The sequence below is a fragment of the Theropithecus gelada genome, chromosome 7b (genome assembly GCF_003255815.1).
Source record: "Theropithecus gelada isolate Dixy chromosome 7b, Tgel_1.0, whole genome shotgun sequence".
Taxonomy (NCBI): domain Eukaryota; kingdom Metazoa; phylum Chordata; class Mammalia; order Primates; family Cercopithecidae; genus Theropithecus; species Theropithecus gelada.
Window position 1 is genome coordinate 92,898,398 of NC_037675.1, and position 14,210 is coordinate 92,912,607.

The window sequence follows — 14,210 nt, forward strand, 5'->3', positions numbered from 1 at the left end:
ATGATATTCTAAGATGAATACAAGAGATGCTGTAAGAAACCTATAATGATAATTTTCAAGACAAAACTGCCTATTTTTCTACATTACATTTCTCCAAATAACATATACTTTCAATTTTAAGGAAGTTAGTCAAAGTTCAAAAACAGACTGAGCTTCCTTATAAAGCATGAGGTCTGCTGGCAAGAACAACTTTCTAGGACAGGCTAAACTAAGTGAGACTGTTACGAAACAGACCTCTGCAGACTCACAACAGAAGCCTGATGCTAAAACAGCCACTAACATCTCATATCCCTGGCCCTCTTTTCCAGTAGACCAGGGCAAGTCTCAGCAACAGTGCTAGGACTGTGCTAAAGGATAGCTGCCACCACCAAGCTCTTCAATATTTAACTCTGAGGTGAAGACCAAACAAACACCAAATATCATAACGTTATGATCACAGAAAATATATATAATTATAAGCAAAAAGTAAAATACTTAACATCAATTGATTGTAGAAACCAAGGGCCAAAGAGCATGAACAAACTGGCTTTGGACCAAAGTGAGTCACTGATTTGCTATAAATACTGACAGCCCAAAAATAGGATTTAAAAAACACTAGGCAGAATACAAGAGTACCTACATAAAAATGAAGCCACATATAAAGTAAATACAACCTATATGTAGTACGAGTTATCCCCAAAAAAGGTCTGCTGAAGGTTAAGTAACCAAACCACGAAAATATTTTCCTTTCTACACACCCTAACCTGTAGCCTTCGGGATCCCTCTAGGAGCCCGAAAATCTGTCATAAAACCTAATTTTATGCCACTGGAAGGGCTCTTATTATAAAAAGGTAACTTACATTGACTACATTTTAAAGTAAGGCATTTTTTTGTAACAAAAGGTCAAGGATAAACTTTGAAAGGAAACCAGTTTTGTTATTGTGGCACTACAATTTGAGACAGTGACCACTAAAGCAAGTAGAAGGCCAAGTAGAATGTAAAGGGATGAAAAAAATTAGACCTTGTATGAAAAAGCCAAGAAGCTTAAATTGCTTAGCATAATAAACAGATGCATTGATAGACACTAGAAGAGATGATGACCTGGAATACTTTTCTTGAAATGTGCTGCAAGGTGATATGGTCTTGACCTCAACCAAGTGGACAGCAGCACTGAAAGGAGGCAAGTCAAGTCACATTCATGGCTTGTACCTGGCATGGTCTCACACTGGCTCTGAATTTGTTAATTATGTAAGCTCTCATTATAATTTTAAGTTCCTAATATCCAAACCATGATTTTACCACAGAAAAATGTTAGATTTTGATTAGCAAACCAAATGAAAAGAGAGGAGTACCCTTATTATATTAAAAATGCCATCTTTTTTGAGTTCAGACAAAAATTGGTGAACATGGTTCAAGAAACAGAAAAACATTTAACATCTCAGAGAGCAAAATGTAATGACTTTCTTGGATCTAGAAAATGATTGAGAAGTTCAGACAGAACCCATAGTGACTGAGAAATGACACCTTGAACATAAACTATGTAAATGTTGAAAGGGAATACCAGAAAAGAATATAACGCAGCTAGCGATAAAATTATTATAGAGAAAGCATGCAAGTACTACTATCTGTGCCCCAACTTTAGATGACGGAAAACTTTATAGCATTGAAGACCAAACAAAGGTAAAGATCAGACAATCTTAAAGGAGAGACAGGCATGACAATGACAGATCGAGTTCAGGTTTGAGTTGCACACTGGCATAAAGGAAGACTGCATCCAGAGTGGGACTGTTTGATTCAGAAACATGGAACAGAGGAGAACAACATTTGTCTGAATAACAGATGCTATTAACATAGCCTGAACTTATTAAAGTCACCTCTCTCTCTTTGGGAGAACTCTACAAGACAAAATCTAGAGAAATGTGCTATAAATAGAATTGTTGGACAGAAAGCAAAGAAAAACTAAAAAGATGGATGGTATTCAGATATAAATGTTAGTCCTTTCATGTTTCAGAGAAGGAAAGGGAAAGCTTAACAGACAGTTTAATGTATGAAAATCATAGCTAAGTAGAATATATAGTTGAAATAAATTCCACAAGTTAAGAAAAAACTGTGCTAAGGACACTAGATCTTCTATGAATGCTATGGCTGTCACACTTCAGGGTGCATCAGAATCACCAAAAGCAGGGGGCGACAAACTATAGCCGAATTTGGTCTGCGCCTGTTTTTGTAAATAGAAGTTTTACTAGAAGATAGCCCCTCCATTCATTAATGTGCTGTCTACGGCTACTTCCCAACTACGATAGCAGAGTTGACCTAGCTGTGACAGAGACTATATGGCCTGCAAAGCCTTAATATTTGCCATCTTGTCCTTTAAAGAGAAAAGTCTGGTCTACAGGGCTTGTGAAAACAGAATTCCTAAGACAGGATTTTAAAAAACAATTATTGGACACTATTTGCAGTTTTTGATCCAGTAGGTCTAGGGTCGGCGGGAGGGGAGCTGGTCTCAGAATTTGCATTTCTGTCAGTTCCCAGGTCATGCTTGTGCTGCTGGTTTGAGGGCCACACTCAAAGGAATTAAGGAATCTGGTGAAGATTATTCTCCAGATAAAGTAAACATGGAGATGGAGAAACCTTCTCTGGAAAGAAATGGCCTAAACGAGTGTATACCAAGAGCCAATGGCATCAGCAACTAGAGCACATACAAATGCAAATTCACAAAAGGTTGCGATTATGTCACTAGGGAAACTCCAGAATAAATTAAGAACATTCAAGCCTAGAGGCAGAGTAAGGCTGAATCGTCAGCCAAGAGCCATACTGCTCAAGACAAGTACAAGGGTGGGTTTTCTTTCAAGAGCCACAAGAAGTTATAAACAAAAGAGTGATGTGATCAGACTTGCATTTTTAAAAAGATCACCTAATCACTGTAGCTAAAATGTTGATTTAGGAAGATCAGTCAAGACAAAACCAATAAACCAGGCAAGAAATGATGGTGGCTTGGAAAACTATAATAGTAAAAATGAAGATAAACCAATGGATCAAGATGTATTATCGAGATAATAAATGGGGGGACTGAATGGATAAAAGCGACGATTGAAGGATAAACATGATCCACAAGTTTCTGACTTCAGCAACTGGATGGCACTTAGAAGAAGATGGGATAGATGTACGTGGGAAGGTCATGTTTGGTTTTGGAGTACTAAATTTGAGATGCTAGTGAACACACAAGGAGAAAGTTTCAAAAAGCCAGGTGGATATAAAACACTGGAGTTCAGCAAAGGTATGAGCTAGAGAGTTTAGTGTCAATAAATTATACCTTCCTTTAAATCAAGTTCAAAGCAGCAGTGAATTTAAAAGATCAATTTGAAATTTATTTAAACTCTTGGGCATTAGTTGAAAGCATGGCAAAAAATAAACACTTAAAGAAAGCATGTTGATTTTTTATTTAAAAAATTACCTGACATATTTTCTCCCAAATTTCATCACATCCAGCTTTTTCTTGAAAGCTAAGGGCCAAGTCATAATTTTCTGCTTCAGACCACACAATCAGAGTGTCCTTTGGAAACATAAAAGGAGTCTGAATGATTAACATACACTATCACAAACGAAAATGAACAAACAAAAGGAAATAAAACTGTGCTCATTTTTACTTCTTGCAACACTAATACTGGCAATTATCAATGTCTTTCTTTTTCAAAACAATGACTTTTTACACTTCACTTCCGCCAATCTATAAAACAAAAATAATGTTTCCTTAAGGACAACTTAAACCAATATATGGAATATATTCTTTTCATGCACTGCAAAAGATGAAAACATACCAATTACACTAACACTATCCAATCATACTGACTTGTATTTTATGCTGTCATTAAAATGTCCAAAGAGGAAATCTAAGTATAAAATAGCTAGGGCATGTTAGGACGATAGGGTTAAAACAACTCTTTCTCTCTTCCCTCTATTGTCAGCAGGTGTTTTTCACCAGGGGATTCTTCTGAGATCCACGAAGCCCTTGAAATTATTGGCTAAATTTGTAGTATGTGAGCATTTACCTGTACATAGGTTCAAAAAAAAAAAAAAAAAAAAAACTTAGCGAAGTGCTATGGTTCAAGCAGCAGCACACTCCTAGCACCTACCACACTTTCATTCCTATTCAGAACTTCTTAGTTTTTTGATGGAGGTCTTGTCATGTTGCCTAGGCTGGTCTTGAACTCCTGGCCTCAGGCCGTCCCGCCTTGGCCTCCCAAAGCACTGGGATTACAGGCATAAGCCACAGTGCCTGGCCATCTAGACAGAACTTTAATGAAAATTTAATGAATAGTTCGACAGTTTTTATTAAGATGTAATCTCAGCAAGACACTGCACATACAATACTGAGACCATTTTATATTCCTCATAGTACCAACAGCATATATTCTACGATATGCATGGTATGATAAAAATATATGGCTGGATGTAGTGGTTCACGCCTGTAATCCTAGCATTTTGGGAGGCCGAGGTGGGCGGACCACCTGAGGTCAGGAGTTTGAGGCCAGCCTGGCTAACACGGTGAAACCCCATCTCTACTAAAAATACAAAAATTAGCCGGGCGTGGTGACGTGTGCCTGTAATCCCAGCTACTTGGGAGGCTGAGGCAGGAGAATTGCTTGAATCCAGGAGGCAGAGGCTGGGCTGTAGTGAGCTGAGACTGCGCCACTGCAATCCAGCCTGGGTAACAGGAGCAAAACTCTGTCTCAAAAAAAATAAAAAAATAAAAAAAATTAAAGAGTCAAACTATTTATTAAGGCCTAATATATCCTTTTGGCAGGGTGTGGCGGCTCATGCCTCTAATCCCAGCACTTTGGGAGGCCAAGGCAGGTGGATCACCTGAGGTCAGGAGTTCAAGACCAGCCTGGCCAACATGGTAAAGCCCTGTTTCTGCTAAAAATACAAAAAAATTTTAGCCGGGCATGATGGCGGATGCCTGTAATCCCAGCTACATGGGAGGCTGACGTGGGAGTCACTTGAACCTGGGAGGCGGAGGTTGCAGTGAGCCAAGATTGTGCCGCTGCACTCCAGCCTGGGTGACAGAGTGAGAATCTGTCTCAAACAAAAAAAAACAAAAACAAAATCCTTTCAAATCTTACTGGCAATAAATAAATATACATACTCTTCGACAGCAATCAACCATTTCAAAAAAGGGCCCTCTCATTGACAGCAATCTATAATCATCTCATACAAGAAATATTGAATGGTACTAGGGAGAGTCACATTTAATGGCTAACTTCCAAATCTGAAGGGCTATGCCACTCGGTGTTTTTTCAAGCTGGTACAAAGAGAATTTAGAAGAGTAAAGTTAGATGGATTGGAGTATGGTATAAAGAAAAAAATAATTCAATCTTACTAGTAAGTAACCAAAAACAGACATGCAAAACCTGACTGGGCATCCATCAGGATGACAATGGTTCCCGTATTGAGGAGGAAACAGGACTAGCTTAAGGTACTTTTAAGGACCCGTGATTCTACTGCAGCAGTTTCTAATCTTTCTCACTAGCAAGGACTTCTGTTTTTTTTCTTTTGAGATGGTGTCTCCATCACTCAGGCTGCAGTGTAGTGGCACCATCATGGCTCACTGTAGCCTCTACTTCCCTGGGCTCAGGTGGTCCTTCCACCTCAGCCTCCCAAGTAGCTGGAACTACAGGCATGTGCCACCATGCCCAATGTTTGTATTTTCTGTAGAGGTGGAGTTATGCCATGTTGCCCAGGCTGGTCTCAAACTCCTGGGCTCTAAAAGTGCTAGTATTACAGGTGTGAGCCACCACTTCTAGCCAAGAACACATCTCAATATAACACAAATGGATTCCATGTTTAAAAATGTGTCTAAGCGAGGCACAATGGTGTATACCTGTAGTCCCAGCTAGTTAGGAGGCTGAGGAGGGAGGATTGCTTGAGGCCAGGAGTTGGAAGCCGCAGTGCACTAAGATCACACCTGTGAACCAGTACTCCAGCCTGGGCAACATATCAAGACCCCACCTCTAAAAGAATAAAAATGAAAAATTTATCTGCTAAACTGCATATTAACTCTGTTCAGTCATTTATACAACTGTCAATCAAGAGACCAGTAGTCTCGCTGGACTAAAGTGCTGCCAGTCAGAAATAAATGAGAATCTGATTTGGTTGTGCAGTATTACTAAGTCTATAATTTTTATTCAGAATTTTGGAAAATACCTCAAACTCCCCTTTTTACACTATCTTATAGGACTTTCAGCTATCACAGATCCCAGGCAGGCCATCTGATCCAGACTGAGTAGCAGTTCAGGCTCAAAACTATTAACATTCTAAGATTAACATGCCAAAAATTAGTAAGGTTTCATTTTTAGTTTACCTTTATAATTCACCAGAACAGAACAACGGGTAGAAGAATTTGCAGCTAATCTATAATTCTGGCAGCCTAAATACTTTACAAGGTTATCTGCTCAGTAGATACTGAGCATTTATTATAAGGCTCCATGTAAGACAAAATTAAATTACATTATTTTCCGTCAAAATAGCATGGAATGAAAATACTAAGAAATTTAGGAGGTAAAGAGGCCACAGTATAAATTCTAATACCACCATCTATGTAGCAGGTGATGCTTAAAAAGTTAGGTAACCTTTCTGAGCCTCAGTTTCCTCATGATCAGGATGGGAAAGATACATCCTGTTATGAAAACTAGTCATAATATAGACACTACTTTTTTTTTTTGAGTCGGAGTCTTGCTCTGTCACCCAGGCAGGAGTGCAGTGGCACCATCTAGGCTCACTGCAAGCTCCGCCTCCCAGGTTCCCGCCATTCTCCTGCCTCAGCCTCCCAAGTAGCTGGGACTACAGGTGCCTGCCACCATGCCCGGCTAACTTTTTTTGTATTTTTAGTAGAGACGGGGTTCCCCTGTGTTAGCCAGGATGGTCTCGATCCCCTGACCTTGTGACCTGTCCGCCTCGGCCTCCCAAAGTGATGGGATTACAGGTGTGAGCCACCGTGCCCAGCTGGTACTACTTCTTAGTGATGAAAACAAAGTTGGGGGAAAATAACAATCATCTTGGGGGTGCGGGGAACAACTTGCCCAAATTAGATGGCTCCTAAAACTCTGATAAATACTTAGGATTATCAGCTCAATAAAGACTACTAGGATAAGCATAAAGCCAATAACACATTCTGCTGTAATGTATATTCAGAATCATTTGGAGGCTGATGCTTAAGTCAGGGTATAGCCAGACATATGCTCTTAATTACCTATTTGACAAATCTAGTAAGTTTATAAAATTTTAGAAACTGCTCTTGTTTTCCTTGAAGATTCCAAATATTACAGCAACTTTTCTCCAAATTATCTTGCTTATCACCCAACAACCTATAGGCTGAGACACATGAATTTGTTCACTAATTCTCAAAAGTTTCAATCTTTCCTTTTTCTTAAAATGTGCTTTTACTCTTCAGCTGAATACAACTTCAAAATATGAATTTAATGTATTTCAGTATGGAAGATCAAAGCCAAAGATTCCAGGCTCTCAATTTTTCCATCAAACTTAAGTTTTCTTAAGAATACTAAATGCAACACAGTATTATATCAGACTATCAAATTATCAAGAAAATATATTGTATGAATGTTTGGTGGACAAATAAATCACAACTAAAGATGTTTAGGAGTTGATACCAGCATTCCTATCCACTATTTGGGTGATGTCAAACAAGTCACGACCTTTACGCATCATCTATGGGAAAAATAAAAACAATACCAACTTCTTTCTAGTATTTTCAAGATCAATGATGAAGCAAAGCACTTTAAGAACAAGCTGGTAATCTTCTTTCTTTTAAATTAACTATTTTGTATCTGCATCTTCCGGGCAATGAGGGAACTGATCTTGACTTCATTGGCTATATAGAGCACTCATCTTGTATGTGTGTGGGTGGACATGAAGCGCAGGCGCGTGTGTACTGAATGAATACCATTTAATAACAGCACTAGTTGATACTAAGTGAAAGATTTACTTTCTGATATTTCATCGCATATTAGAAAGACTTAAGAAACAGTGTATTTTGAGTACACTGTACTGTTAAGTACAGTTATCTTCAAAACTGTAATATCATAATAAGACTCTATTCAGGAATCTGTAAAAGAAATCAGATTCATATGACAGAGTCCTATCTACACAGTACTGCTGTAGAGGGAGATACTGATGTTCCTTCTGCATTATCATCTACAACAGCAAAAGAAGGAATTTTCACGTTTAACTGTGTTAGTAGCAGCTTATCACACCAATGGTCACCTTTTTATTAAGGTAAAAACAAGGAAATTTTAGGGCTCAGTTGCTATAATAGGTGGAACACAAACTCCATTTTAACTTGTGGCAAGCTTTTTAAATTTAAAATTATTGTGTTAAACACTATAGGAACTGGCAGAAATCCTATTTTAGAATTTCACTGGCAAACTGTTGTAATCTGTTCTAAATTTTTCACTATAAGCAATCAGATTATAAACTTTCATTTACTCAAAAGGAAAATATGCAAGATAAAACACAACATCTTCAAAATTGTACCTGTTGTTTCTGGTATGCGGTGTTAGGATTTATTTTGGACTCTAAAAGTAGAGAACCTAGGAAACAGAAAAAGACATTCCATTATGTTACTATAAAACAGAAAAATTATATTCCCTTACATACATACATAGTTCCTTAAATTTTTTTTTTTTTTTTGAGACAGGGCTTCCCTCTGTCGCCCAGACTGGAGTGCAGTGGAGCGATGTCAGCTCACTGCAACCTCCGCCTCCCATGCTCAAGCGATTCTCCTGCCACACCCTCCCAAGGAGCTGGGATTACAGGTGTGCGCCATCACACCAGGCTAATGTTTTGTATTTTTAGTGGAGATGGGGTTTCACCATGTTAGTCAGGCTGGTCTCGAACTCCTGACCTCAGGTGATCCACCAGCCTTGGCCTCCCAAAGTGCTGACATTACACCTGTGAGCCACTGCGCTTGGCCTCAAAACATATTTTTAAAATTTTTTTCATTTTTTGTAGAGATAGAGTCTCGCTACGTTGCCCAGGCTGGTCTCCAACTCCCAGGCTCAAGTGATCCTCCCACTGCCCCCTCCTCCCAAAGTGCTGGTATTGCAGGTGCAAGCCACTGTGCCTGGCCATATTTCCTTTTTTGAACATTTGATGCACACTCAACTTCAGTTATAGAAAAACTATTATTATTTGAGACAGAGTCTCACTCTGTTGCCTTGGCTGGAGTGCAGTGGCATGATCTCGGCTCACTGCTACCTCCGCCTTCCGGGTTTGATTCTCCTGCCTCAGCCTCCTGAGAAGCTGGGACTACAGGCATGCGCCACCATGCCCAGCTAATTTTTGTATTTTTAGTAGAGACGGGGTTTCACCATGTTGGCCAGGATGGTCTCCATCTCTTGACCTTGTGATCCGCCCACCTCAGCCTCCCAAAGTGCTGGGATTACAGGCGTGAGCCATTGCGCCTGGCCTAGAAAAATTATTTTTAAAACAACGTAAGTTTAATTACAGTAATTTGTAACCTAAGAAATGTTTTTCTGAGACAGGGTCTCGGCTCTGTTGCAGTTGCGCGATCTCAGCTCACTGAAACCTCCACTTTCTGGGTAGCTGGGATTACAGGGGCCAGCTACCATGCTTGGTTAATCTGACGAGTAAGGACTGGGTAACAATAGAAATCTACCAATTTATGGACAGCAGAAGGTAATTAAACAGCACAGTGTGAAGTCAGATGATGTGGGTTAAAATCTCCGATATATTGTATGACTTCCCATACCCCTCTTCTCTTATCAACCAGTTCTAGTTTATACCTGCAAGTACTACCTGAAGACAAACTCTGGCCTAAAAATATTTGAGAAAAAGCAGTTTTCTCTGCAACCGTCTCTCATACGGAGCTTTCATTTCTTCTCGTATTACACTTAACAATTGCTTTACCCATTCCAAATAGTGGCTAAATGGCTGAGTGTTCTTAACATTTCCAAATTTAGTTTGCTTTTTCATCAAAATTCATTTGTTTTACGATACTGTCCAATATTGATTTACTGACCCTTCACTACTGTGTGCTCAGAACAGTACCAAATAATACCGAACATAGTAAATTAACCAAGCTCTGATAACTCAATTTGTGTTATGTCCTATGCACATAAACAGCTTTCCACTTCACACCAATCCTCCCACTATGTCTAGGACAGGTGACCTAATTAATCCAAAATCTCTTTCTTATCCTTTGAGTACTTAAACATTCTCCATATTATTTTTTTCCACCTTATTCCCTACAAACCCCATTTCTTTGAGTTTTCTTTCTTTACAAAAACTGGTTTTGGCTTAGGAGGCTCAGATAAGCATTCTCACATTTTAGAGAAAATACTGTTTTAATCTTCTTCCTCTTTTTCCAACTTTTGCCAGATTAATCAAAACACATTTTCCAGTGCCCCTTCAATTCTCTTTATGCTCAATTTTCAAGATTTTATTTTGGTAATTAAGAGCTGTGCTAGTGATACATTCATAACAAGAAAAAGCAGCAGGTGGCCAGGTACGGTGGCTCATGCCTATAACCCAGCACTCTGGGAAGCTAAGGTGAGAAGATCGCCTGAGGCCAGGAGTTTGAGAACAATTTGGTCAATAAAGGGGGACCCTACCTCTGCAAAAATAAAGTAACAATAAAATAAAATAAAAATAAGAAAAAGTAGACCGGGCTTGGTGGCTCACGCCTGTAATCCCAGCATTTTGAAAGGCTGAGGTGGGCAGATCACTTGAGGTCAGGAGTTTGAGACCAGCTTGGCCAACATGGTTAAACCCCATCCGTACTAAAAATACAAAAATTAGCCAGGCATGGTTGCAGTGAGCTGAGATGGCATCACTGCAATCCAGTCTGGTCAGCAGAGACTCTGCCTTAAAAAGAAAAGAAAAAATCAGCTGGATGAGGTGGTGGTACATGCCTATAGTTCTAGCTACTCAAGAGACAGGCAGGAGGATTGCCTGAGCCCAGGATCTCAAGACTACAGTGAGCCATGATTGTATCACTACACTCTAGACTGGGTGATAAGAGATCCTGTCTCAAAAAACAAAGGCAAGGTGCAGTGGCTCATGCCTCTAATCCCAGCACTTTGAGAGGCCAAGATGGGAGGACTGCTTGAGGCTAGCCTGGTCTCAACAGTGAGACCCCATCCTATATATTTTTAATATAAAATTTTAAAAAAAGTATAAACATCTCCAACTATCTTTGTAGTCTTTCATTATTTTAATTATTAGAATAAAAATGGCATTCTATTATTCTCCACGGAAATAATAAACTATATACAGTGCATTATGGATCAATATTACTTTTTTTTTTTTTGAGACGAAGTTTCACTCTTGTTGCCCAGGCTGGAGTGCAATGGTGCGATCCCGGCTCACCACAACTTCTGCCTCCCGGGTTCAAGCGATTGTCCTGCCTCAGCCTCCTGAGTAGCTGGGATTACAGGCAAGTGCCACCATGCCCAGCTAGTTTTGTATTTTTAGTAGAGACAGGGTTTCTCCATATTGGTCAGGCTGGTTTTGAACTCCTGACCTCAGATGATCCGCCCGCCTTGGTGGGCAGGTGGGTCACTTGAGGTCAGGAGTTCGAGACCAGCCTGGCCAACATGGTAAAACCCCGTCTCTACTAAAAGACACACAAAAAATTAGCTGGGCATGGTTGTGCACGTATTTAAACCCAGCTACTCGGGAGGCTGAGGCAGGAGAATCGCTTTAACCTTGGAGGCGGAGGTTGCAGTGAGCTGGGATTACATCACTGCACTCCAGCCTGGGCGACAGAGACTCTGTCTCAAATGAAAACAAAAACCAAAACCACAAATGAGATACCATTAAGTACCCACTAGAATGTCTACGATCAAAGACAAGACAACAACAAGTGGTGACAAGGCTGTAGAGAAATGGGAAGCTTCATACATTGCTTCTGGGAATATAAAATGAGGCATCGATTTTGGAAAAGTTTGGCAGTTCCTCAAAAAGTTAAGCAGAGTTACCTTGCAATTTCCCTCCTCGGTATATATCCAAGATAAATGAATACATGCCCAGACAAAAACATGTACATTTATATTCATAGCAAGGTTATTTACAACAGCAAAAAATGAACAGATAAATTCAATGTGGCACATACTCAGCTACACAGAGTAATGAAAACCTAACACATTACAATACGTATAAACCTTGAAAACACATGAAATTAAAGAAGCCCATCACAAAATACCACATGTCCATATAGGTAAAGTTACATATACACACACACACACACACACACATATATATATATATTTTTTAGACGGAGTCTCACTCTGTCACCCAGGCTGGAGTGCAGTGGTGTGATCTGAGCTCACTGCAGCCTCTGCCTACCAGGTTCAAGCAATTCTCCTGCCTCAGCCACCTGAATAGCTGGGACTACAGGCATGTACCACCATGCCCGACTAATTTTTATATTTTTAGTAGAGACTGGGTTTTACCATGTTGGCCAGGCTGGTCTCAAACTCCTGACCTCAAGTAATATGCCTGCCTCGGCCTCCCAAAGTGCTGGGATTACAGGCGTGAGCCACCGTTCCCAGTCCAGACAGGTAAATTTAGAGAGGGAAAACAGATTAGTGGTTGTTTAGAGCTGGGAGGAAGTGAAAGTGGGTAGTGATTGTTAATGGGCACATGATTTTTTTCAGAGGAGACATGGTGATGGTTGCAAACCTGTGATTATATTAAAAAACAATGAATTGTACATTTTGAATGGGTGATTTATATAGTACACAAATGCTGTTTTAAAAAACCAAAAAAACAGGTAATGCCTAGGCAATATAGTGAGACCTTGTCTCTACAAAAAAATTTTAAAAATTAGCCAAGTGTGGCAGTGCACGCTTTTAGTCCCAGCTGCTCAGGAGGCAGAGGTGGGGGGATTGCCTAAACCTAGGAAATGCAGGTTGCAGTGAGCTGAGATTATGCCACTGAACTCCAGCCTAGGCAACAGAGCAAGACCCAGTCTCAAAAAAACAAAACAAAACAAAACACACACAAAAAGGTAAACTGTAAAGTATAAATATTCATACAATGGATACCATGAACAAATGTGGCAAAATTAACCTATCATTAGGCTAGCAGTTTTCTCTGGGTAGGATCGTGACCAGGGAGGAATATGAAGCAGGCTTCTAGAGTAATGGTTATGTGGTTTCTTCAATGGTGTACTGGTTATTTTTTGAAAATTCATCAAATCGAATACTTATGATTTGTGTACCTTTCCGATGTATTATACTGCAATTCAAAAGATTTTTCTAAGTTTAAGAAGTCAAAAACACATAGCACAGGGGATTGAGGTTGTTATTCAAGTTGTGCTTTCAAGAAACACACGCCTGACTTTTACAGTCACTAAAACAAAAAACACAGCAGTGCAGTGGTATGACATTGTCAGTCACCTAATACCTAATGGCAATTATTTCTCAAGTACCAGTCTCTTTGACATTTTCTTCAAAACTCTCTTAGTAGTGTTTACAGGATCAGAATAATTAGAAAGTGGGGGAAAAAGGTTTGACGTATTCCCTTCCAAAGTTCTGGCTAAAACAAGGACACACTATAAGTTTCTGGGGTTGGGAAATGTTTTTCTGGACCATTCAGGATATTAGAGGAAAGCATCCCCTGAAACTCTCTTTTCAATCATATCACATGGTTTTGGTCTAGGAAGTCCAGCTCTGATTCCCAATACCATATTCCTAAAGAGATAAGTAGGCTGTAGACGCTAAAACGTGGGAAACAGTCTTTTAACTTGAGGGCTCAGTAAGACAATAAATAAAAGACACAATACTATATTTACTCCTAGTCTATTAGGTTTCTTTCCATCATCTAATAGGTTTTATTGAGCCAAGTTATACACTACACCAATCAACTATAAAGGATCCAGTTCAGGCCGGGCGCGGTGGCTCAAGCCTGTAATCCCAGCACTTTGGGAGGCCGAGACGGGCGAATCACAAGGTCAGGAGATCGAGACCATCCTGGCTAACATGGTGAAACCCCGTCTCTACTAAAAAAAATACAAAAAAAACTAGCCGGGCGAGGTGGCGGGCACCTGTAGTCCCAGCTACTTGGGAGGCTGAGACAGGAGAATGGCATAAACCCAGGAGGCGGAGCTTGCAGTGAGCTGAGATCCGGCCACTGCACTCCAGTCTGGGCGACAGAGCAAGACTCCGTCTCAAAAAAAAAAAAAAAAAAAA

General features: G+C 39.9%; 1 protein-coding gene across 3 annotated transcripts in view; it reads right to left on the bottom strand.

Moving 5' to 3' along the window:
• Positions 1-14,210, bottom strand: part of PPP4R3A (protein phosphatase 4 regulatory subunit 3A) — a 51,957-nt gene that overhangs the window by 24,518 nt on the left and 13,229 nt on the right. For 2 of the 3 annotated variants that reach the window (XM_025392415.1, XM_025392414.1), the window contains exons 2-3: positions 8,530-8,585; positions 3,434-3,532 (exon numbers count right to left, since the gene is read on the bottom strand). In XM_025392415.1, the coding sequence (XP_025248200.1) occupies positions 3,434-3,532; positions 8,530-8,585 (155 nt within the window). The remainder of the gene's footprint in view (positions 1-3,433; positions 3,533-8,529; positions 8,586-14,210) is intronic. The other variant, XM_025392417.1, reaches the window with a different exon arrangement.